This window comes from Myotis daubentonii, chromosome 3, assembly GCF_963259705.1.
Source record: "Myotis daubentonii chromosome 3, mMyoDau2.1, whole genome shotgun sequence".
Classification (NCBI taxonomy): Eukaryota; Metazoa; Chordata; class Mammalia; order Chiroptera; family Vespertilionidae; genus Myotis; species Myotis daubentonii.
Window position 1 is genome coordinate 215,803,852 of NC_081842.1, and position 24,708 is coordinate 215,828,559.

Sequence of the window (24,708 nt, forward strand, 5' to 3'; positions counted from 1 at the left end):
TTGTGCTTTATTTGTTCATTTATGTTAAAATGTATTTCTTTTTACTTACATAAAAACAGCTTTGAACAGATATAGGGGAAGAAGATGTAATAAATGTGTTGGCCTCTCTTACCGAAAGAGGTGTCTATTCCTAGTGACAGTGGGCATACTCCTTAACGTATGTTGGCAAAGATAAGTTTCATTATATGATACTTTTTTAAAAAAGACTTTTTTTTTTTAATGCGTTTTTACTGATTTCTAGAGAGAGAGGAAGGGAGAGGGAGAGGGAGGCTGATCAGCTGCCTCCACACCCACCACCACTGGAGATCCAGCCTGAAACCTGGGCATGTGCCCTGACTGGGAATCGAACCAGTGACCCTTCAGTGCATGGGACATCACTCAACCAACTGAGCCACATCAGCCATGGCTATATTTTACTAGTTTAAATTGTGTTCATCTATAAATGCAAAACTGCTTTATTAACAATTTTATGTTATGTTAATAATATTATGTTAAAATATGACAAAGCAGCAATGCTCCTCTGGAAGATCTTAGAAGTGTTTCTGTGTATCCTGTTCCAGATTTGTTTTCTCCTATGCGGTTTTACTAGGCCCCTCTGTACACTTACAGCTTACATATACTTTGTAAACATAATGCTATATGACATATAGATGGCTGATAGCATTCTAATGGGATTAATTCAGCTATCTTTAGGTGCTTGCATTTATTTGGCCTTTTACAAAATAGACCTTTAAATTTATCCATACAAACTGTAGCAGAGCCCTATAGTTTCAGACTAAGGTTTTCTAGAAAATATCATGCTGACTTATTTTTACTACATTGACATGGATTTCATTCTTTCTCATTTCCTATTACAATGACTTATTTTTCTCAGAAACTTATTTGCATTTTTATGTTTACCTTCTCTCACTAACACTAAATATCTATATATGCTCACTTGTGTGTGTGTGTGTAAAATTTGTAATCATGCAGCAAGGATTTCACCTCACCTCTTTCTGGACAGTTTTATCCCCTGAAATATGGATTGCTGTTAGACATTTGGGTTAAGCTTTTTACATGTTCAAGAGAGTATTTGTTTGCTTATTTATGCATATCCACAGCTCCTTCAACAAAGGGTTCAGGACTTCCAATAGCTTAATAGTTTTTTATCTGTGATCTATAAATATCACTGTTTGTTAACCATTGAATATTAATCATCTTTGTTTTCTGAGCCATTGCTCAGTGGTAGAGAGGCACTAAATAATTGTTGAATGATTGAATGAATGAATGAATGAATGAATGAATAAATAAATAAATAAATAAATAAATAAATAAATAAATAAATCAGGTTCAAATCCAAATCACATTTTTTTAAAAATATATTTTATTGATTTCTTACAGAGAGGAAGGGAGAGGGGTAGAGAGTCAGAAACATCGATGAGAGAGACATTGATCAGCTGCCTCCACACTCCCCACTAGGTATGTGCCTGCAACCAAGGTACATGCCCTTGACCAGAATTGAACCCGGGACCCTTGAGTCTGCAGGCCGACGCTCTATCCACTGAGCCAAACCAGTCAGGGCCCAAATCACATTTGATCGATCACCCAGAACTTCGTGGTGTGAAGTTGTCATAGCAGAGTATGCCGATAGGCCTATTTGAAGGGTCATTTTTCATCTTTCTCTCCTTTATTCCAAAATACTAAGTTTATAGAATTTCTATTTGTTCATCAAAATGGACTTCACTGAAGCATCTGGCCCTGGATCAGCTCTGCAGTGCTTAGGACTTTAGTGAATGCCAAGTATTTTCCAGCTCCCATTAAGGCATTGCCAGGAGCCCTTTTATTGCAGTTTGTCTAAAAATATGACCAGGAGTCTTTTGACATTCTTTCCACACCACACCCCTTACTTACAGTCTTCTCTTTTTACTATTTTTCCATTCAGATCAGTCATGATTAAGCTGTTATAGCAGCGGTTCTCAACCTGTGGGTCGCGACCCCTTTGGGGGTTGAACGACCCTTTCACAGGGGTCGCTTAAAACCATCGGAAAACACATATATAATTACATATTGTTTTTGTGATTAATCACTATGCTTTAATTATGTTTAATTTGTAACAATGAAATTGGGGGTCACCACAACATGAGGAACTATATTAAAGGGTCACGGCATTAGGAAGGTTGAGAACCACTGGGTTATAGGATGGTGGTTTTTCTCTCAGGGTTTTGATGTTGAAAACAGTAATGGGAAAAGTCGATATGCTACATGATTTCTTTTTTATGGAAATCCAGTAATTTTAGAAGAGTACCTTATATAAATCAATCCTGACAAACACCTTGTTTTATTTATGTTACAATAGGATATCGGAGTCAACTGCGCATTATGTGTTAAGCATAGAATAAGTGAAGATGAAGAGACCAGGCAGCTGAGGTTTCTTGATATAATCAATACCCGAAAAACTGATTATCAGCATAATAATATGTAAATTTGAGTTTTAATTTATTATACTTGGACCAATCAGAAAAATTTTTGACTTTTGTTTTGAAAAGTATTTGTTTAGAAATTTACCATTTTGGCTCTTTTTGGCCTGAGAACTTCATAGATTCACTTCTGTTCAAAAGCTGAAGGCAACAACACTTACAACATAAAATACATGATTTAATCTTTTTGTTTCATTTAGATGAAGATGACTTTAAACTTAATGCTTTAGTATTTTTGTTTCTTTTTAGATAATCTGTAGCTTGATTTAAAGTTGAACTTTGTGCCCCACTTTATTCTTTCCTCTAAACATGACAGTTTCTCAGGAGCAGGCGGGGAGACAGAAGGCCACTCAGCAATGACCTCTGGTGACAGCGCCTTCATCACTTACTGCAGCAGTGAGCTCACTTGTGGTCATTTTAACTGAAATGTCTTTGCTCCGAGGCAGCTGTTCCCAGTTGTGGCCCCCACTTTGCTTTTCCATGTGAACCACTCTCACGTTTCTTGAGCCATTTCTTTCTTTTATCTCCTTTTTATGTAATAGTTTTATTGATATATAATTCACATACTATATATTTCACCTCTTTAAAGTGTACAAATTGAAGGCTTTTGGTGTGTTCACAGACTTGTATAAACAGCATCACAATCAATTTTGGACCATTTTCATCACCCCAAAAAGAAATCTGTACTCATTAGTCACTCCTCACTTCATCTGAATGGAATTGTACAATATGTGATATTTTGTGACTGGCTTCTTTTAACAGGGTAATGTTTTTGAGTTTCATCCATGGTGAAATACTAGCCATTTTTATTTTTTATTTTATTTTATTTTTTTTTTTAATTAAATCTTTATTGTTCAGATTATTACATTTGTTCCTCTTTTTTTTTCCCCCCCATAACTCCCCTCCTCCCAGTTCCCGCCCCACCCTCCGCCCTCACTCCCCACCCACTGTCCTCATCCATAGGTGCACGATTTTTGTCCAGTCTCTTCCCACATCTCCCACACCCCTTTCCCCTCCAAGAATAGTCAGTCCATTCCCTTTCTATGTCCCTGATTCTATTATAATCAACAGTTCATTCTGTTCATCAGATTATTAATTCACTTGATTCTTAGATTCACTTGTTGATAGATGCATATTTGTTGTTCATAATGTGTATCTTTACCTTTTTCTTCCTCTTCCTCTTCTTAAAGGATACCTTTCAGCATTGCATATAATCCTGGTTTGGTGGTGATGAACTCCTTTAGCTTTTCCTTATCTGTGAAGCTCTTTATCTGACCTTCAATTCTGAATGATAGCTTTGCTGGATAAAGTAATCTTGGTTGTAGGTTCTTGGTATTCATCACTTTGAATATTTCTTGCCACTCCCTTCTGGCCTGCAAAGTTTCTGTTGAGAAATCAGCTGACAGTCGTATGGGTATTCCCTTGTAGGTAACTGAGTTTCTTTCTCTTGCTGTTTTTAAGATTCTCTCTTTATCTTTTGCTCTTGGCATTTTAATGATGATGTGTCTTGGTGTGGTCCTCTTTGGAATCCTTTTGTTTGGGGTTCTCCGCGCTTCTTGGACCTGTAAGTCCATTTCTTTCACCAGGTGGGGGAAGTTTTCTGTCATTATTTCTTCAAATAGGTTTTCAATATCTTGCTCTCTCTCATCTTCTGGCACCCCTATAATTCTGATGTTGGTACGCTTGAAGCTGTCCCAGAGGCTCCTTACACTATCCTCGCATTTTTGGATTCTTTTTTCATTTTGCTTTTCCGGTTGGATGTTTTTTGCTTCCTCGCATTTCAAATCATTGACTTGATTCTTGCGCTCCTCTGGTCTGCTGTCGGGCGTCTGTATAATATTCGTTATTTCAGTCCGTGTATGCTTAATTTCTCGTTGGTTCCCCAATATAAGATCGAGGGTCTTATTAGTTTTCGTGTAGATCTCATTAAGTTTATCGACAGCTTCTAAACAGTTCTTGAGAGACCTTAAAAGTGTGGTTCTGAACTCTATATCTTCCATTGACAATTTTGTCCTGTTTCTTTGTCTCCGCATTTTGTTATGCTTCCTTGGTGTACCCCCTAGTGGTCTTTGTTCGAAGTCTTATAGTTAAATCTTGATTGTTGTAGCTAATTCCAGGGAGGGTTTGACCTCCAGGCCAAGTGGCTATGAGAATCAGCTGTGTCAGCAGTGAGAGAACTTCTGTCCTCTAGGGAGGTGCTAATCTAGCCTTTGCCTGAGGCTATCCGGCAAATGCCTCTGTGCAGGGCTTGGGCGGGGCGGGTCACACAGGATCAACAGGGTGGGCCGGAGAGAGCAGTTATGGCGGCTCTCAGTCCTGTCCCCAGGGGCTCTGCCTCTCTGAGTCCCAGCACCCGCTGCAAAGCTCAGAGAGAAAGCTGCACTCGTCGCTCTGACCAAAGCCAGACAGTCCCGCTTCTCCCGTTTGAGTCTGGGTCCCTAAAGACTCGCCCGGATCTGGTGCTCAGAGTCTGCGACTCCCTCCCGATTGAAAACAACAACCGCGCCCTCCGCCGCCAGCCCGCTCCGCGCACTCCGCACCTCAGAATTTGACTTCAGCACTGCGCCTCCTCTGAGTGTCCGTATGCGTTTCTCTTTCCTCCTAGTTGTAGGACTTCCACTCAGCCAGCGTTCCTGTGGTTCTGGGTGATGTCCGTTCCGTGTTTTAGTTTCACTTTTGAAGTAGTTGTTCAAAGCAGCAAACTCCGGCGTTAACCTATGCCGCCATCTTGGTTCTCTCCGAATCTGCTCTTTATGTTTATGAAGAATTCTCCCTGGAACAGGTCAGATGGGGTAAGAAGACAGACGAGGAAGAGCACTAGCCATTTTTATACATAGCCATTTTATTTCTCCTCTGGTAAGCTTTATCTGTATGTCTTTTAACTTTTTTTTTTTTTAAGATTTTTAATTGATTTTTAGAGAGAGAGAAACATCAATAGGCTGCCTCCTGCATGCCCCCTACCAGGGATTAAGCCTAAACCCGGGCATGTGCCCTGACTGGGAATCGAACCGGCAACCTTTTAAGTGCACAGAATGACAGTCAGCTGAGCCACACTGGCCAGGACTATGTCTTTTAAAATATGGCACCTCCATTAAAGTAACACTCCCCAGATCTGATAAGCATAAAGTGGCAAGGAGTAGCCTTTGTTTTCCTACAAGCTTATCATTTTATTATAGTCTAAGCTTTCATAAAGCACAAAACATTCTTTTTTTCTTGTGTTTTTGCCTTGTTTGTTTATGTTTTATATTTGCCTTTGCTAAACTATTTTTCTCTCACCCTCAGCTTTTTTTTAATATACTTTATTAATTTTTTACAGAGAGGAAGGGAGAGGGATAGAGAATTAGAAACATCGATGAGAGAGAAACATTGATCTGCTGCCTCCTGCACGCCCCTTACTGGGGATGTGCCCACAACCAAGGTACATGCCCTTGACCGGAATCACACCTGGGACCCTTCAGTCTGCAGGCCGATGCTCTACCCACTGAGCCAAATCAGTTAGGGCCACCCTCAGCTTTTTGACTGAATTTTGAACTAGGCACAGGACCTTAAGTTTATCACTGTTTTTTCCATTTTAATAGATATCAACTATTGGTCAGCTGCCTGGTGTCATTAACAATAAAATTAATAATAATAAAATTAAAATATATTTGTTATCTAGTGCTTATATGTTAGGCAAAAGTTTAAGTGCTTTTTATGAATGAATTCACATAGTCTTCACAACAGTTTTATGAGGTAAATAAGGTTATCACCTACAGATTAATAAGCATACCCTGTCATACATTTATATACATTATAATTTAAACTTGAGGACAGGGTAATCCTATATTTACTGCACTTCTTGACATCTCCTTTCTTAAGGTTTAGGATGTATTTTGGACATTTCCAATCTATAGTCCATTGTTTTGTTTTCTATATTTGTTGACATATCTTGTTAGGATTATGGCGGATTCAGTCTCTGTGGCTTGAAATAGTTCTATGGTATCCCATCTACCCTGGTGGTTTATTTCTTCCCAATACTTTCCGCGTGGCTTTCACTTTCTAGAATTACAGGTTCTTCCTCATAGGAATCTTCTTCAAAGGTGTTGTCGTCTTTTTGTCTCTTCTACATAGATCGTCAGTCTCCTGTTTCCACCCTCCATTCTCTCCGGCTCAGATTAGTGCTTCCTTGTTTGGCTTTTCTAGTCTAGGTTGAATAACCTTTTATTTCTTGTTTTTCCTTTTTTCTTGTTCCTTACATTGACTGTTGTAATAGTTCCTGTTATCTCTATGTGGTAAGTTGCTGAAAAACTGTGTTCAGGATCATAACCCTGTTTTTGTTGCCTTTAACTCTAGCCTCTTGCGTATCTTTAACAACTTTCAGTGTTTCTTCTGTCCTCCATCTGGATTTTTCCTTATTTTGAGTACAGCCAAGGTTAGTCGTATTATACTGATTGCAGCTTTTCAGAACCTGCTCTGTGAGGTCATCTTGGTTTTTCAAGACAGTAAATGTCACCCAGTCAGCCAGCCTTCATTGGTTTTCTGTATTTTCATGATTGCGTTAATGTTGCTATGTTATGTGTGTTTCCTCTTCTCTGAGCTGGTTCCCGAAAGGAGCAGTGACAATGTGCTTGCTGTGTCACCGCAGCGGAAAGCCTCGAGCCCCTCGCGACCACAGGTCGCTATCCTGCGCTGCTCCAGGACTGAGTCTTGTCTTCTTTCTAGAACATGGGTTAATGTGCAAACCCTCTCTCTGCTGCTTCCGTAGGGAAGCGTGGCCTCAAGCCAGATACTGAACCTTCCTGTTTTTCGTCTGGTCTTTAGTTCTCTTGCCGTAAAAGAGTAGTGCGAGGAATGATGAAATCACACAAAGACCTCATACAGTTCGTAGCACATCAGATGCTCGGCCAACTTCGGTCCCCGCTCCTATCGCCTCTGTGACTCTGGGGCCAGGGGTGGGGAACCATTTTTCTGCCAAGGGCCATTCGGATACTTATAGCGTCATTCACAGGCCATACAAAATTATCACCTTAAAAATTAGCCCGCTATATTTGGTCAAGCATTTAATTAACTCACTCCTAAGGCCTTGGCAGGGCCAGACCAAAGGATTTCGTGGGTCTTATACAGAGGGCTGGGCATTCCCCACCCCTGCTCTAGGGGCTGGCATGCTTCCTGAACACTGTAGTTACTCAGTATTGGAGGGAGGGTTCGTCAGCAACTGTGTATTTCCTTCTGCAGATTAACTGGATCTTTCCCTCATCCCTTACTCTCAGCAAGTACATTTCTTGTCTTTGCCATTATCTCTAAAATGTGCTCCCATCCAAATATTTACCCAAATCTAGCCTCTCTAGTGCTTATGTCATTATTTGGGATGACAGTGGCCAGCAAAAATAAATACTGTGCTTAATTTTAGTTATAGTTCCTTAGCGTACATCTGTGTTATATTTTGGGCTTGGTACTAGGTCAGTTGACACCTGTGAATCAAGTATTATGAGAAAAAAAAAATTTAAGTTTTGTCTGGAACAGATTTTGACAAGATTTTTGTCAATTTATGTCAGTGGTTGAAATAATTAAAACTACAGAGAGGATTTCAAGATCTCTTCTAAATCCAATTTTTTTTCCTTTCTAAGTTATTTTGGCAGTTTCTTGCAAATAAACAGCATATTTTGCAGAGTAAAAAACTTGAAATCTACTGTTTTTAATGGATTGCAATTATTTAATATTTAGCGTGATTGCAATCTAATTCAGATAGGCTTTTTCTACAGTTATAATAGCTGTAATTGTAAAAAGATGCTTTGGTCTACTAGAAACTGCCAGACGCAATGCCATTTGATCTAAAAAGGTCACCGTAAAAGAGACATTTAAATTAAGTTATAAATTACAATTGAAGAACAATATTTTGATGTGTGAGAGCAGAGATGTCAGAGCAGGGAGATGTAATTCATGGGTTCATTATAGAACAGAGGTGCCTGACAGCTGAGCCATGCCAAAAGGAAAATTTATTTGCAACATCACACAGACAGAAAATGGCAGCTAAAATGAGAAGCCAGAGTGGAAACCTGAAACCTTGTGGTAATACGCAGTTTATGCTAATAAGGCTGCCGGAGCCCCAGAGATGTTTAATGATTGCCGTAATATAAATGAGGTGTTGGGGCATGTGCACATTTTCAATCTTATTTAAATTAAGGCCTCGTCCTTACTGTATAAAATAACACACTTTATAACCAGGCATTAAGGTTGATTCTCTCACCTCTCTGTCCAATATACAGATTTGCTGAAATTTCAGAATTATTTAGGCAGGAGAGTTAAAGCTTGAAACAAGATTTCCATCATGATAGCTTTGAGGAAGGATATAATTTAATGTTTATAGCAATCCATGAGAAGTTCAATCATGAGTTAATTAAACTGTAGGCAGTCATTAAGTATTATTTATTCTTTGGAGAAGCTTGCCAGTAAAGCACTTATATATATTAAATTATAGAAAGTAATAAGCAGGGAATGATTTGTCAGGCAGAGCGAGAGGAGCAGATTTAACTTGGGCAATTAATGCAGAAATGTGTTTTTCTTCTGGTGGCATGATCCTTTCTTCCTGCTGATCACACGAAGTCAGAGGCTATCAGGAGACAATGGAGGATGTGCAGGCACTAGCAGTGTTGGCTTGATTGAACCCTGGCTGTTTGAATAGTCTTAGGTGAGGCTGTGTACCTAAAATATTACTCCCCATGGGGATGCCACTGTACAGTTCATAGCCCTCTGACATTTCGGAGTCTCTTGTCACCTTGTCTCGTTTAATGATTTCCACTGTCCTTTGATACAGCTGAGGGATGGCGGTGTTAGGCCCATTGGACGGGTGAAAACCTCAGCTCAGCTGGCTTGTGACGAAGCAGCTGTCAGGACTCAGATCCTGGGCTGTGTTCACTGGGGTGCGGGAGGCACGGCTGGGGCAAGTCTATGTGTAACTGGCTAAGTGGGTCCAGTTATATATCCGGCAGTGTGGTTGGCTCTGTGACTCATTTGTTACAGTGGAACCAAACCAGGAATTTGTTTCAGAAGTTGCTCTGTTTTAGCACCAAAACCCCCAAGCAAGCCTGCTTTGTGAGTTCATTCCTGCCCTCTTTGCTGGCACAGTGTCTGGAAGAAGGAGGTGCTCAGTAACTCTTCACTGAATGAATGGAAGGCCATTCTGAGCCTGGTGCCTCCCATTGCATCTTGGCACAAGAGGTGTGGCGTGGTGGGACAGGGCTGTGTGGGCAAGACCTGGTGGGGGAAGGGTTCCTGATTGCTCTTTCAAGGTGAATGAAACCACCTGAGGATTCTGTGGAGCAGGCCCCGCAGAACGAGGACAAGGCCACGAAAGAGTGACTCGAGCGGCTCATGGATTGGTGAAGCATTTCCATTGTGGATCGGACTCCCCAGGTCTTGACCTGTGCCTTAGGGGACGATGGAGTTGGCATGTGTAGAAGAGCAGCCCTGCAGTTCAGTCACGTGGAAGCAGATTGACAAGTCCTTGCTTCCCTGATTAGACACACGTGCGCGCTCCTGTGCAGACGAATGTGAAGGCAGTGGATTGTGCTGAATGACTGGCAGAGGGATGGGGATGGTGTGAGCCAAGTGCTTCTCCCCCCAGTAGCTTGCGAAGATTGGAAGCTGATTGGTCCCTGCTTTTTGCAATGATCTTTTCCCAGTGGCTCCAAAATGGTACAGATCCCTATCCTCCACATTAGAATTGCACTTAATCCCAGATTTTACCAGCCTGGCTCGGCTGCAAAATGGACAGGCAGGTTGGTTTATCTTGCTTTAATTGCTTTCCAAGGCTACAAAGTGAAGCTGTAAGGCATTTGAGGGCGCACCCTCCCACCCCGCTTTGCAGTTTCTCTAGGGAAATGGTAGAAAAGCTTATCCTCATGAAAGGACTTTAGCTTAGCAGTGCTGGGAAGCCTGAACTGAGTTTCCTGGCGATACAGATGCATCTGTGTGGGCAAGACCAGTTGGTTAACATTTGAAACCCACATCATGTTTTTCACGAGATGAAATTATTCTAATTCTTCAGAGCTAGATGCTGTATTAGAGGGGAATGTTTGTAATGACAATTTTTGCAGATTTAAGATAGCCGGTACTAGGTAAACAGCAAACTCTAATTTACATGAAGAATAGAGTTGAAATATCCGGCTTAGCTCTTCCTCAAACATTATTTGGGCCCTAGTCTGAAGAACGAAAATCTTCACAATCACATAGAAAACAAACTCCTTTCAAGAAGGGTTTGCTTGTGCCTGACGCATCAAGCAAAGACAGTAGGTAAACCCAGCCTTTTAGGAACCTAGTGTGTGGATCTGACATCTAGTTAGATGTCATATGAAACCAGTACTTTAAACCAACGGTCGCCAACCAGTGGTCCATGAGGTCCGAAAGGTTGACAACTGCTGCTTTAAACTGCTGTGCACAGGTTACCTGTCTCCGTTTTGCATTTCTGATGTTCACAGCCGTGTCTATCCCCAGGACCTAGAATAGTATCTGGAACAGTGTGACACTCAGTGAATATTTGTGGGAAGCTTGAAGGGTATCCTGACTCCAGTAATCTCCCCAAAGTGCTCAACAGATAACCTTTATTCTTTTTTTTTTTTTATAAATATATTTTATTGATTTTTTACAGAGAGGAAGGGAGAGAGATAGAGAGTTAGAAACATCGATGAGAGAGAAACATCGATCAGCTGCCTCCCGCACATCTCCTACTGGGGATGTGCCTGCAACCCAGGTACATGCCCTTGACCGGAATCGAACCTGGGACCCTTCAGTCCGCAGGCCGACGCTCTATCCACTGAGCCAAACCGGTTTCGGCTAATCTTTATTCTTGTGAAGCTGTGTGGACCATAACACCTTTAGTATGTAAAACGCATATGTTTAGTAAAATATAACTAAGGTGCTTCTGTAAAGCTCTCAGAATTTCCTCAGCCAGGATTCCTGGAAAGTGGAAAGAAATGTTTTTAACATTAAGAAGCAGGTGACTGCCCCGGCCAGGTGTCTCAGCTGGCTGGAGCATCATCCATATAACAAAAAGGTTGCGGGTTTGATTCCAGGTCAGGACACATACCTAGGTTGCAAGTTCAATCCCCCGTTGGGGTGCTTATGGGAGTCAACTGATCGCTGTTTCTCTCGCTCCCTTCCTCTCTGTAAAATTAATAAACATATCCTCGGGTGAGGATTAAAAATATATGTATGTATTTTTACACAAAAGGAGGAAGGAGGTGACTATTTAGAAAGGTTCCATTTGGTTCCCTTGTAAGAGGAAGAGGGCATGCCGGCAAGCCCGTGACTGAGCTTTCGTGCTGGCCTCGCTGCGTGATTGCTGACAGCACAGTGTTCCCTGCCTGTGTGTTCCATGCAGATCTCATCACTGTTGGTCAATACTCTTTTTCCTTTTCAAATGTGTCTTTGTGTAGAAGTGGGAGAGGTAGACACTCTAAGTATCTATTGGGTTTATGTTATGGAATGTAATATTTTCAGAAATAGGACTATTTTAATAGGACAGTAGATCAAATAAAAGGGAGGAGTTTCCACTATTTAGAGATCAGAGTAGCGGAAGGAAGCTCAGGTTACCGCAGAAATTGCAGCAACTTCTTCAAGGGAAAGTGTGATCTCAAATCAAGATTTGTAAAGAAGGCGGGCGTGCTGGGCTATGTTTAGGAGGAAATGCCTCTTTCTCTAAGACTAGTAAGCACCTCACTAGAAATTTAACTGAAGGGGTCCTGCCAGCAGGAGTCAGCCTCTCTGCTACATGGGACAACCACAGACACACGTGCAGTAAGTTATTCAAAACCTTGCTCCCAGCTATCGCTTACAGCTCTGCATTTCACTGAGAGGCAGGCATGTCAGCGGGAGCAATGACATTGGGTTGCGCTTCAGTCACTCGTTCACTTTTGCAATGGCATTTATGTTCTCATGAGTACTTTCCTATTACCAGCCATAGAAGGTTTAAAATTTTGAAAAAATTTCTCTGTGCTGAACCAGAGTTTTAATCAAATTTTGTAAATTATTAACATGAGTAATTAGGTGAAACATAAGTGGTTTTTGTTTATAGTTTAACAATTCTTTTTTAATATGTGTATTTTTATTATTGTTATTGATTTCAGAGAAAGGAAGGGAGAGGGGGAGAGAGAGAAACATCAATGATGAGAGACAATCATTGATCAGTTGCCTCCTGCACGCCCCACAGTGGGGATTGAGCCGGTAACCAGGGCATCGGACCATGATCTCCTGGTTCATGGGTTGACTCTCAACCACTGAGCCACACCACCTGGACACAGTACTTTCTCTATATCTGAGAAGGCTACTCTCTAGAAAATGGATGAAAATCGATATGAGACCACTCCCTTTCTTTTTTCTCTTTCCTATTAAAAATACATGGCAACACTCACTTAGCATACCCTGTGCTATACAGTCCTAGCAATTTACATGCATTTGGTATCCTCACAAGAGCCCTGAGAGCTAGGTCTATTATTACACTAATTTTTAAAGGTGACAAAATTGGGGCCCAAAGAGGGATAAGTAACTTGCTGAGGTCACACACCTGGTAAGCAGTAGAGCTAGAATTTGAATCCATTTTCTGGCTCCAAAGTCCAGTTTTTCATCACTCCTTGTAATTACCCCATATACTGTAATTACCTTTTGTAAAATGTTTGTTTGCCATGAGCTTTTTATTAAGAATTTATAATTTGATCAACTTGAATTGATTTCAAATTATCACTAAAATGTGTGCTTTTTAAAAAATTAAATAGGCATGCAATTTTTCCTTTTATTCAGTTCCAATCACGAGTTCCAATTAAGCTCTCTTTATAGATCCTCATTATAAGATTTGGCACATACTTGTTTGGTCTGGATATTAGGCAGACCCTAAAAATCTAACTTTATTTTACACTTATGAAAGAAGACTAGTTTTCAAGCATTTGCAAAATACAGAACTTTGAGTATTTAGTTTGTTTATTTAGTATAGTATATTCTTTTCAAAGTAGTCTAATGCTAAATTTTATAAAAATACATAAGCTAATACCTAGCATCCATTTCCTTGCTCCCTCATCCCTGCTCCCTGTACCGCCACCAAAGCAAGATCCAGCATTCGAGTTTTGTCTTGTTTTAATAGTCGGCTTATTGTTATAATTAGCATATAGCCTTGACTTCTTTGCACAGTCTGGATTTAAAATAAATTGGGGACCTCTGAACTGTGAGAATGCTCTGGACATTTTAATATATAAAACATTCTGTTTCCATGAATGAGTATTTGTGAAATGTTTGTTTCATTCAACAAATATTGATCACAAGCTTTGGCCCAGCCCTGGCGCTAGTAAGGCAGTCTGGACACCCTTCTAAGACTCTTCTACTAAAGAGAACAAACTCAGGGCTCTCTCCTTTTGGGAGGCCACAGCTCTTTGCCTACACCTTGATGATAGTAGTTCCTACAGCCTACTTGATATTGTCATCCTGTATGTGTTGTATCCTCATAACACATCCCCACTAGTTTGTGAGTTTTCTGGAAATAAAAACTGTGACCTAATAAGGTTTGTAACTTATTTGTACTGAGTGTTCCGCAAATACGAGTGGTTTGTTCAAATAAGGTGGTGAAGCACAGGTGAAAAGATCAGAGTTCCACTCCCTGAGGGCAGGGATGCCTCTGCCTGTTTTGTTTGCAGCTGCATCCCCAGGGGGTCTAGTACAGTGCCTGGGTGTAATAGCCGCTCAGTCAACAGAGGGCAGAATGAATTCAAGTAAATGGAAGTTTAGATTTGGGTTCAGGCTACCTAGGGACACACTAGTTAAAGGCATTTAGTGATTAATTTAACTAGTATTTCTTCTGGATCACCTTATGCTGCAGACTGTGCTAGGCATCAGAGGTACAAGTCTTAGCCAAGACAGACTCTTGTATCAGAGAAATAGATCAGATTTCCAGTGAGAGTTTTAGAAGAATGGCTGCAGTGTGGAAAGGGAGATTGAGCACGAGGATCTTCCTGCCTGCCACTTCTCTCCACTGTCTGCAAGCTGACACTCGGGGACCAGGAGTGGGTGGGATCACAGGAAGCAAGCCAGAGACAGCGGGGTCCGTGGCGCCAGGCACTGCCTGGGCTCAAAAAGGAAATGGAGTGAGGAAAGTTCATTAGAATGTGTAGATAAACTAGCATCTTCATTCATATGTACTGTAATGTTAGTATACGGTTACAGAATTATTTGTTTCTTTAAAAAGCTCTGACATTTTAGGTACCTGAAATTTTTTTTAGTGAAATTACTGCAGTTTAAAGACTTAAGAGAAAGAGCATAATCTAGACCAGTGATGGCGAACCTTTTGAGCTCGGCGTGTCAGCATTTTGAAAAACCTGAACTTAACTCGGGTGCCGGGTCACATATAGAAATTTTTTGATATTTGCAACCATAGTAAAAGAAAGATTTATATTTTTGATATTTATTTTATATATTTAAGTGCCATTTAACAAAGAAAAATCAACCAAAAAAATGAGTTCGCGTGTCAGAGGTGTCATAGGTCGCCATCACTGATTCTAGACTCTAGATTCTAGAATGTTGTTAGGCTGCTTTGGGGAGAATGGGACAGAGTAAGGATCACCTTAGCTGGGTTTGAGTCTCTTGGCTCTATTGCCTACTGGCTTAGTGTGGTGAGCACCTTTACTCGACCTTTCTTTGCCTTAGTGTCCTCATCTGTGAAATGGGATGATAATAGTGCCCATCCCGTAAGATTAAATTCGAGAATACCTTCCTTGTAGGATTAAGAAAAATAATGAGTGCACAGGAATGTGCTTAACACTGTGCCTGGCCAGCTGTTTAGTAAATATTTGTTATTGTTCTTAATTCTATTCCTGTCATTGCCCAGAGGCTCCCTGCCCTACCTGTCACCCTCAGAACAGCTGGACCTGGAAGGGTGGCTGAGTAGGAGCAAATGATCCTGCTGACTGAGATGATTGAGTCTGTGCCCAGTTAGCAGTCCTGCTCGTCGAGTAAACGCGGGGCTTCCCTTTGCTGCTGTGCTTCCCGCTGTTCTTTGTTCAGTTACTAACTAAAACTGTTGTTGTTGTTTAGCTACACGAAAGCGGATATGATGCCGGCAAAGCCCTGCAGCGCCTGGTCAAGAAGCCCGTGCCTAAGCTGATCGAAAAGTGCTGGACCGAGGATGAAGTGGTAAGCTCCGGCTGAGCGGGCCTGTGGTCAGGTCATTGGGTGTCTGCCTCTCCCTGTGTGACCTCCTGCTGCTCGGGGGACAGGGGCTCATTCCAAGGACTCAGTCACGTGAACAGACCGGCTGTGGCATCCATCGGGCAAGGGAAAGAGCCTTTAAGCTTCAGGTTGTACAGAAAGGTTTGATTTTAGTTAGCTGGGGTTCCATAGATAATGGTGATGATTTTCCCAGGTTTCATGGAAAGAGAGAGGAAATCGAGTTATTCTTTTAAAAAGTTTGTTGGTTGGTTGGTTTTTGGTGCAAGCTAGTGTTTGACACTTCCCTATTTTAAAACACAAGCATATTAAAACCAGTTGATACATAACCTAGAGTAGGGCTGGTGACTTTTTTATCTTGAAGGCTTGGTCAGATAATACATTGGCTCTTCCATATGCATCCTGTGGTCATGGCCCTTGAAGAAGGTGAAGAGGTAGGTGTGCACACAGATAGAGACTCACAAACCCACGGATCCTACCGCAGAGCTCTCATGAAGCAGGTCCCCATCTTGTGACTTTTGAAAGGCATTGCTAGAAAAAACTTAGAGTGCCTGTGCTTTTGCCAATGAGTGTTACCTCCCGCTTGACATTTGCCCTTTAGGTTGAGTGACATTAAGAGAAGGCTGGCACTGTGACACACATTGATTGTACGTTCCTCACCTGTATTTTAAAATATGCAAGTGTGTGTGTGCTTAGAGATTTTATGCGCTTTCATGATCTGCTCTTTCATTTTTCCAGCACTGTTTGTTGAGTGCTTATAATGTGTCAGGAGCCGTGTGAAAAACACAAGGTCCCTCCTCACAAGGCTTATGCTTTAAGAGAGAGACCAGCTGTAAATCCGTATGTGTCAGGTGGTGGCATGTGTGCTGGGGTCTGAAGGTCGGGGCTACCCTGGGTGGGGTGCTTGCTGTCCTTTGTAAGGGGCGCAGAAAGGCCTGGTAAGTCCCACTTGAGCAGAGACCTTGGTGAAGTGAGGAGCTGTGCCTTTTGGATATCAGGTGAAAAGCACACCTGGCACGTTCGAGAACTAGGCAGGAACACGTCGTCTGGCGGTGGGGCCAGGGGAGGGCCTTGCAGGGGGCAGGTCAGACGTGGCCAGTGGACCCACAGTCAGCACCTCGCTGTTTGCTCTGGAGATTCTGAGCCGCTCGGCTCAGTCTGCCAGGGGGTGCGCTGTGCCGAGTGGAGAGTGAGCTTTGGGGGCTGTTGTGGGAGCCCAGGTCTAAGACCAGGAATGTTAGCGCAGTGAGCTCTCGGGTACATACTGAAGGTACAGTATGAAAGTCTGTTCATGGCTGCCCGGGGCGCGGGGGGGGGGGGGTTTGAGAGGAGTGGGAACATCTAGGACACAGCGGGGATGGACTGAGGTGGCCCTTGAGGGTTGGGTAATAGCAGTCCCTGAAGACTCTGAGTTTATCGAGTTTATCAGGCGCATGTGAAGGTGGCGGTGCTGTTTGAAGTTAGAAATGTTTAAAGCTCACGTGAGTGTGGGAGTGAGGGGGCATCCTAAGCATCTGAGATTGCTCAGACAATGGCCGAAGCAAAGATGTTACACTCACTCGTTTTGAAAAGTCATTTGATGTTGTTTTTCACTGTAGACCTACTTGGGTGAGGAGATAAGAGATTTGATTGATAAAAACTTAAACTTCTACATTCCTTTGTAGAAGAAAGACACAAGGAGATGAAAAGGATGGAATGTGAAGAATGGGACCAGTTACGCACATGTGCGATAGTGGTTTCTCGTCCTTATTCTTCCTCAGTTCTGGAGCTTTTCCCTCCTTCCCTTTTGGTCTCTCCTCTCCGCCACCTTGTATTCCTGATGGCCCCTCCCTTTTCCATGCTTTCCCCGCTCCTCGCTAGTCATGACGCACTTCTCTCTCCCTTAATTTCTGCCTTGACCTTTCATTCCCTTTGGAATTTTAAAATTCCAGCTTAAAAGAAAGCTCTTCCTGCTTAAAAGAAAGCTGGCTTCCTTTTCCTACAGCTTATATGGGGCACAATGTGGACTGTGTCCCCACCGCTGCTGCTTGGGGACTTTTAGCAGGAGTGGATGGGAAGGGGCATCTCACACACTGGAAAAGTCCAGCTCTATTTGAAAAACGAAACAGGACTCCAGGGCGCTGTGCATTCCAAATACAGGGTAATGTTACAGGGTCATGTTTCAGTGGGAGTTGTGAGATTTATTTTTCATTTATCTTTATTGTTGAAAGTATTACAGATGTCCCCTTTGTTTTTATTTTTCCCCCATTGACCCCCTCTACCCAGTACCCGCCCCTCCCAGGCCTTCACCACACTGTTGTATGTGTCCATGGGCTGTGCATACATGCATATAAGTTCCCCAGTTAATCTCTCTCTCCCCCACCCAACCACCCCTTCCCTCTGAAATCCATCAGACTGTTCCATGCTTCTATGTCTCTGGATCTATTTTGTTCATCAGTTTATTTTGTTCATTAGATTCTACATTTGAGTGAGGTCATGTGATACTTGTCTTTCTCTGACTGGCTTATTTCGCTCAGCATAATACTCTCAAGGTCCATCCATGTTGTTGCAAATGGTAAGAGTTCCTTCTTTTTTACTGCTGCATATAGCATTCCATTGTGTAAATGTACCACAGCATTTTTACCCACTCATCTACTGCTGATGGGCACGTGGGCTGTTTCCAAATCTTAACTATTATAAATTGCGTTGCTATGAACATAGGGGTACATATATTATTTCTGATAGGTGTTTGGGGTTTCTTAGGATATATTCCTAGAAGTGGGATCACTAGGTCAAATGGCAGTTCCATTTTTAATTTTTTGAGGAAACTCCATACTGTTTTCCACAGTGGCTGCACCAGTCTGGATTCCCACCAGCAGTGAACTAGTGTTCCCCTTTCTCCACATCCTCTCCAGCACTTGTTGTTTGTTGATGACAGCCATTCTGATAGATGGTACCTCATTATTGTTTTAATTTGCATCTCTCTGGTGACGTGATGTTGAACATTTTTTCATGTCTCTTGGCCATTTGTATGTCCTTTTTGGAGAAGTGTCTATTTTTTGATTGTATTGTTTGTCTTTCTTTTGTTGAGGTGTATGAGTACTTTATGTATTTTGGAAATTAAGCCCTTATCTGATGTATAGTTGGTAAATATGTTCTCCCATGCTGTGGGCTCTTTTTTCATTTTGTTGATGGTTTTTTTGCTGTGCAGAAGCTTTTTATTTTGATGTTCCACTTGTTTATTTTCTTCTTAGTTTCCTTTGCCCTAGGACAGTGGTTGGCAAACCGCGGCTTGCGAGCCGCATGCGGCTCTTTGGCCCCTTGAGTGTGGCTCTTCCACAAAATACCACGTGCGGGCACACACGTACAGTGCGATTGAAACTTCGTGGCCCATGCACAGAAGTCGGTTTTCGGAAAGGAGATAGATGAAACAAGTACACAAGACGAGTGTGGATGGGAGAGTTGGAAGGGGCCGACCTCAGCGAACGTACCTCAATCAGATTGAGGACGTTTTTAGCAAAGGCCAGCTTAGGAGTACCCTAATTAAGTTAATAACAATGTACCTACCTATATAGTTTAAGTTTAAAAAATTTGGCTCTCAAAAGAAATTTCAATCGTTGTACTGTTGATATTTGGTCCTGTTGACTAATGAGTTTGCCGACCACTGCCCTAGGAGATGTATCGGTAAACATATTGCTACGAGAGATGTCTGAGATTTTGCTGCCTGTGGTTTCTTCTAAGATTTTTATGATTTCACAACTTACATTTAAGTCTTTTATCCATTTTGAGTTTATTCTTGTGTATGGTGTAAGTTAGTGGTCTAGTTCATTTTATTTTATTTTATTTTTTTGGCATGGACCTGTACAGTTTTCCCAGCATCATTTATTGAAAAGACTGTCTTTACTCCACTGCATGCTCTTGCCTCCTTTGTCAAATATTAATTGAGTATAATGGCTTGGGTCGCTTTCTGGGTTCTCTGTTCCATTGATCGATATGCCTTTTCTTGTGCCAGTACCCTGCTGTTTTGAGTACAGTGGCTTTGTAGTATAACTTGATATCTGGTACTGTGATTTCTCCAACTTTGTTCTTCTTTCTCAAGATTGCTGTCACTATTCAGGCTCATTTTTGGTCCCATATAAACTTTTGGAGTATTTGTTCTAGATCTGTGAAATATGCCATTGGCATTTTAATAGGGATTGCATTGGATGTATAGATTGCTTTGGGTAGGATGGACATTTTAATAATGTTGATTCTACCAATCTATGATGCGAATGTTATTACATTTCATGTTGTCCCAAAACTCCCTTAAACTCTCCTCCTGCTTTTTAATTATGTTTTTCCATTTGCTGCTCTGAATGGGTGTTTGTTTTTTCTACCTTGTCTTCTAATTTGCTGATTCGGTCCTTAGCTTCTTCTGGTCTACTATTGAATCCTTCCAGGGTGTTCATTATTTCAGCTATGTCATTCATCGTTTCCAATTGGTTATTATTTATTGTTTCAGCTTCTCTTTTCATGTTGGTGTAGCTATCATTAAGTCCCTTATAATTCTTATTAAGTTGCTTGTAATTCTCACTGAGTTGTTTGCGCGCCCTTATTACCATTACTTTGAATTCTTTATTTGACAAACTGCTTGCCTCCATTTCATTTAGGTCTTTTTCTGGCGATTCCGCCCTTTCTTTCATTTGGGAATTGTTTTTGTCTCCCCATTTTTGTCCCTTTGTTTTTGTTTCTATGTGTTAGGTCAGACTGCTGCACCTCCCAGGCTTGGTGGCATGGTCTCATGTGGTAGTTGTCTTGTGGGACCCAGTGGTGCAGGCTCTCAGACCTCCTGAGCGGGGTGCGCCAGGAAAGCCCCTGCTTGAGTGACGTGGGTTCTCCTGTTGTGGCTGCGTCTTGAGTGTTATTGTCTCTTTCGTGGATGGAATCTCCTCTCACTGGCTGACTATGTGCTCAGCCCCGACCACATCGTGTGTGTTGTTGTGCAGGTGCTGATAGAATAGAACAAAATACAGCACCACAGAATGCAAAACAAAACAAAAACATCCACAAGACTCCTACAGCAACAACAGAAGCAACCACCAGGGAAGAGAGAATTAGAAAAGAGACCAAGAGTGATAGAAGAAAAGAAAGAAAAAAATGAGGAGAAAAATAAAACAACCAGACAAAAAAACACAAAAACAAAAAAGGGGCGCGGGGGGGGGGATATGTAGGTGCAGAGCTGAAATAAATTAAAAGTAGGGAATTAGGGGAATAGGGGAAGGAAAACAAGTTTAAAATACAGGAGGAAAAAATAAAAAAAAAATTTGAAAAGGAAAATAGAGGAGAAAGCAGACAGACCCAAAATTAGGGGGGGGGGGGTTGGGGGGGGGAGCGGGGATGAGAAAGTAGGAGAAAAGGAAAAGAGAGAAAGAAAAAAAAGATTGAAGATGAAAATTAGATATATGATCGAAACAATAGAAACTAGAATAATAAACCAATAAAGCAGTTAAAGAAGATTTAAAAAAAGGGAAAAAAAGAAAAGAAAGATTAAAAAGAAAAAGGAAAGTGAAGTGGCATTCATTTCAGCAGAATTTAGTGTCCCATGGGTGCGCCCTGTGGATCCTGCTCTTCTGATGACTGGCTGTTCTGTCTGCCAGTTCTGGGCTGCCCGTGCGATAGGTGCTGACCGTCGCCAGGAACTGTCCTCTGGCTTTCAGCAACCTGCTTGAAGCTCCATGCGATCCACAGTGTGTGCCCTTCTCCACGGGACATGGCTGCAAGCAGAAGGGGCCAGGGCTGGGTCAGCAAACTGCCCCTGGTTCCGGGCTCCGCCTCTCCCGGCCTTACTTGAAAGTCTGTTTCTGAAAGAGCTTTAGGCAGGGGCGGTGCTGCTCAGATGTCAGGGAATGTGGTGGGTGTTTTCCTGTCCCAGAGCTGCTGCTCTGTGCGTGGCCCCAAACATTACTCTGCCCGCAGCTGGGCAGAGATCCTTGTATGCAGTCCAGGGGGACCCACTGGAAACACGGGGTAGCCAGCCGCGCTCCTGTGCAGGGTTCCCGTGATAATGGGCGCTCCGCCCCACCCCAGCCCAGTCACTGACACTCCCTGGGACTGTTCCAACCCTTCGGCTTGGCCTCTGCTTTTGTTTCCTCTGAAAAGGTCAAAACTCGGGGTGTGGCAGGCAGGGCTCCCGAGGGTGGGACCTGCCGACCTGCCAGATCACCTAGGGCGGAGTTTTTTCTTTTCCTGCCCTGAGGCCACTGGGAGGGTTAGCTCCTCTTAGGAAAAAATGGCCCTTTTGGTTTGGGGGCCTAAGACCAAATGCAGGACTCCTGGCTGCTGCTTTTCCACGCCTCCCGGCAGTGCTTCCCAGCACAGACGCTCCTTAGGCACCTCACAGCCTCGCCGCCCTCCCTGCCCTGCAGCCTCAGGTGAGTATCCGCAGGTGAAAATGCCTGGGCTGGGGTTTAAAAAAGAAACTAGCTTTCTCAGCCTTTGGAGGCTGGATGTTCTGTGGGCTGGGTCTCGTCTATGGTGCTCCTCCGGGCTGTGGAGCCCAACCTGGGTTTCAGGCCTCTTCCTTCGGAGGGTGCAGACCCTCCTTCGCCCAGCGCTCCCCCTCACTCCCGGCCTGCCTCCTGTGGGAGATGGGTCAGCTCCTCTCGCCATCTCCCCTTCTGTCCTTCCACTGTCTTCCGTTTCTCCTTGGTAAGTTCTCCTCCTCAGCTGGACCCCAGTGGGTAATCCGGTGTGTTCCCCACATTAGTGTAGTTTCCAGTCTGTCCCTGGGAGGAGATGCGAGAAAGGTGTGCCCATCCAGCCCTGCAGGGCCCTTACCTACGCGAAGGTCAGCCTCCCTTTCTAAAACCTCAGAAATGAGTGCGAGAGAGTGACTGAGTGAGTGATAGGCCCAAGGGAGCTTTTGACGACAGTATTTAGACCAGTGGTTCTCAACCTTCCTAATGCCGAGACCCTTTAATACAGTTCCTCATGTTGTGGTGACCCCCAACCATAGAATTATTTTCGTTGCTAATTCATAACTGTAATTTTGCTACTGCTATGAATCGTCATGTAAATATCTGATATGCAGGATGTATTTTCATTGTTACAAATTGAACATAATGAAAGCATAGTGATTAATCACAAAAACAATATGTCATTATATATGTGTTTTCCAATGGTCTTAGGCGACCCCTGTGAAAGGGTCGTTCAACACCCAAAGAGGTCGCGACCCACAGGTTGAGAACCGCTGCTCTAGACCAAGTCTTTGAATACTTTCATGTGGCAGTAGGCACCTGGTCCAGCAGGACTCCTGACTGTTAAGGGCAGTTAGAATTCACTTTGGCTTAATTTACATCAGCTGGACTCGGGGTCGGCAGAGCCACTCCCTGGGGGCGGGACCAGTCAAAAGATGGGACGCCCCCCCAGTCTGACTCTCCCACCCAGTGTGAAGGGGATGGAGCTCATGATGTCGAAGGCCCACCCAGATGTGATGTAACTTCCTGTAATTCACGTATAAAATAAACATGCTGCTTCGGGACTTGGTTTCTCCGCCAGAAGAGGACAGAAGCCCACCCAGGCCCAGCTTTCCTTTCTATTATATGTCTTCCATTATTTCTCAATCCCTATAGCGCCTCCTAGATTTCATGAACCGGTTCAAGTCTCCTCCATGCGGGCGCGGGAAGAAGACAGCCCCAGGTAAACCGCTCGGTATACCTGACCTTAGCCTGGTTCGGGCTGTGAGAAAACGCCTGTTGGTGCGTCCATGTGGCCTCTTTTCTGTTGAATTTACCAGGTTTTCTCATCCGGGAAGCACAGGCATAAGCAAAACAAATGTGTCCCAACTGAAATAAGTCTAAGGGCCTTCCTCACCCTTTTCCCCCCATCTCAGTTTTTTTGTACTTGGACATTCTAGTTATGTTTAAGCTTCATTGCCTCCAGTATATGAGTTTGATCTGAGTAAACAACATCAGTGTTTTCCTTTGTGTTGACCTGAATGAACACTGTGTGAGAGGGTTGGTAGGATGAGTACCTGATGCCTCAGTTGGGCTGCAAACGGGCAGCTCGTGTACTTCTGGCTCCGCAGGGCCACTGTACGGAATGGGCTGGTCTCTCCCTTGCCAGTCCAGGCCCTAACCTTCTCCAAGGCTTAGAGACGCATCCTTACCCCATGGCGACTGCCCCTCTCCCAACTGCAGCTCCTCTTACCATTTATCGGCACTTAATCCTTTGCTCTGCATGCGAGGCTGGTGTGGTCCTCACGACCTCCTGTTCCTCAGCCTTTATTTCTGAGTCAGTTGTCCTCCTGGTTTGTAAAATGATTAAGAGGGAGAGTTTATTCACGGTGGGAATCGTGTCTGCGAGAGAAGAACACCTCTGCCTGTAAAGGACTTGAGTAACACTGATGACTCTTCATTGAAGATTATTATTTTTAAAGATTGTTCACTGTAATTAAGATGGCTCTTAATCCAGCATTTTAAAACGTGTCATAGTTAATAATTATGCATCAGGATAAGAGAAACACTTTTACATGCTTGAAAGTTATACTTTTGGAAAAAGTTTCTGAGTTACTATTAATAATACTATCACTAACCACTTCATAGATCTTTCAGATACTAATTCTTGAGATGTTAGGCCTCAAAATTACACAGTGGAAGGCCTTTCATCTCACACTTTCAGTAATTCCTGTGACAGTGTCTGTGTGTATAGATACGATGCTTCTTTTTGAAGTTGCTTGGGGGCCAAGATACTTTAAATCTTGTTGAACGAAAGCAGGATTTGTACCAATTTCTGTCAGATCCGAGGCCAGATAGTGTCACCTGGCCTCTGCTTTAGTGGCATGACTGAGAAACACCTTGGGAGCTAGCTCATGACCAAGTCTTTCAGGCTAAGTAAACCGGGTCAGGTCAGAGAAGCATTTGTAAAGAAGTGTCAGGCCAGTTCATAAAGTTTATTAAATGCCGTGGTGTGGGCCAGGATGGAGCCAACGTGAATGCTGGCTGCTGCACTGGAGTTATACTGTGGTTAACTAGTTTCACGCACATTTTGCTAAAAACGTTGTTCCTTTTCAGGAAGCCATCCAAATCAGTAGGACTTATGAAGAGAAATACGA

At 42.9% G+C, this 24,708-nt stretch overlaps 1 protein-coding gene across 6 annotated transcripts in view; it reads left to right on the top strand.

The window, feature by feature from the left end:
- RERE (arginine-glutamic acid dipeptide repeats) overlaps window positions 1-24,708 on the top strand; it is a 418,729-nt gene that overhangs the window by 305,542 nt on the left and 88,479 nt on the right. For all 6 annotated transcript variants that reach the window (XM_059691362.1, XM_059691366.1, XM_059691364.1 and 3 more), the window contains one exon: window positions 15,507-15,605. In XM_059691362.1, coding sequence (XP_059547345.1) covers window positions 15,507-15,605 — 99 coding nt within the window. The remainder of the gene's footprint in view (window positions 1-15,506; window positions 15,606-24,708) is intronic.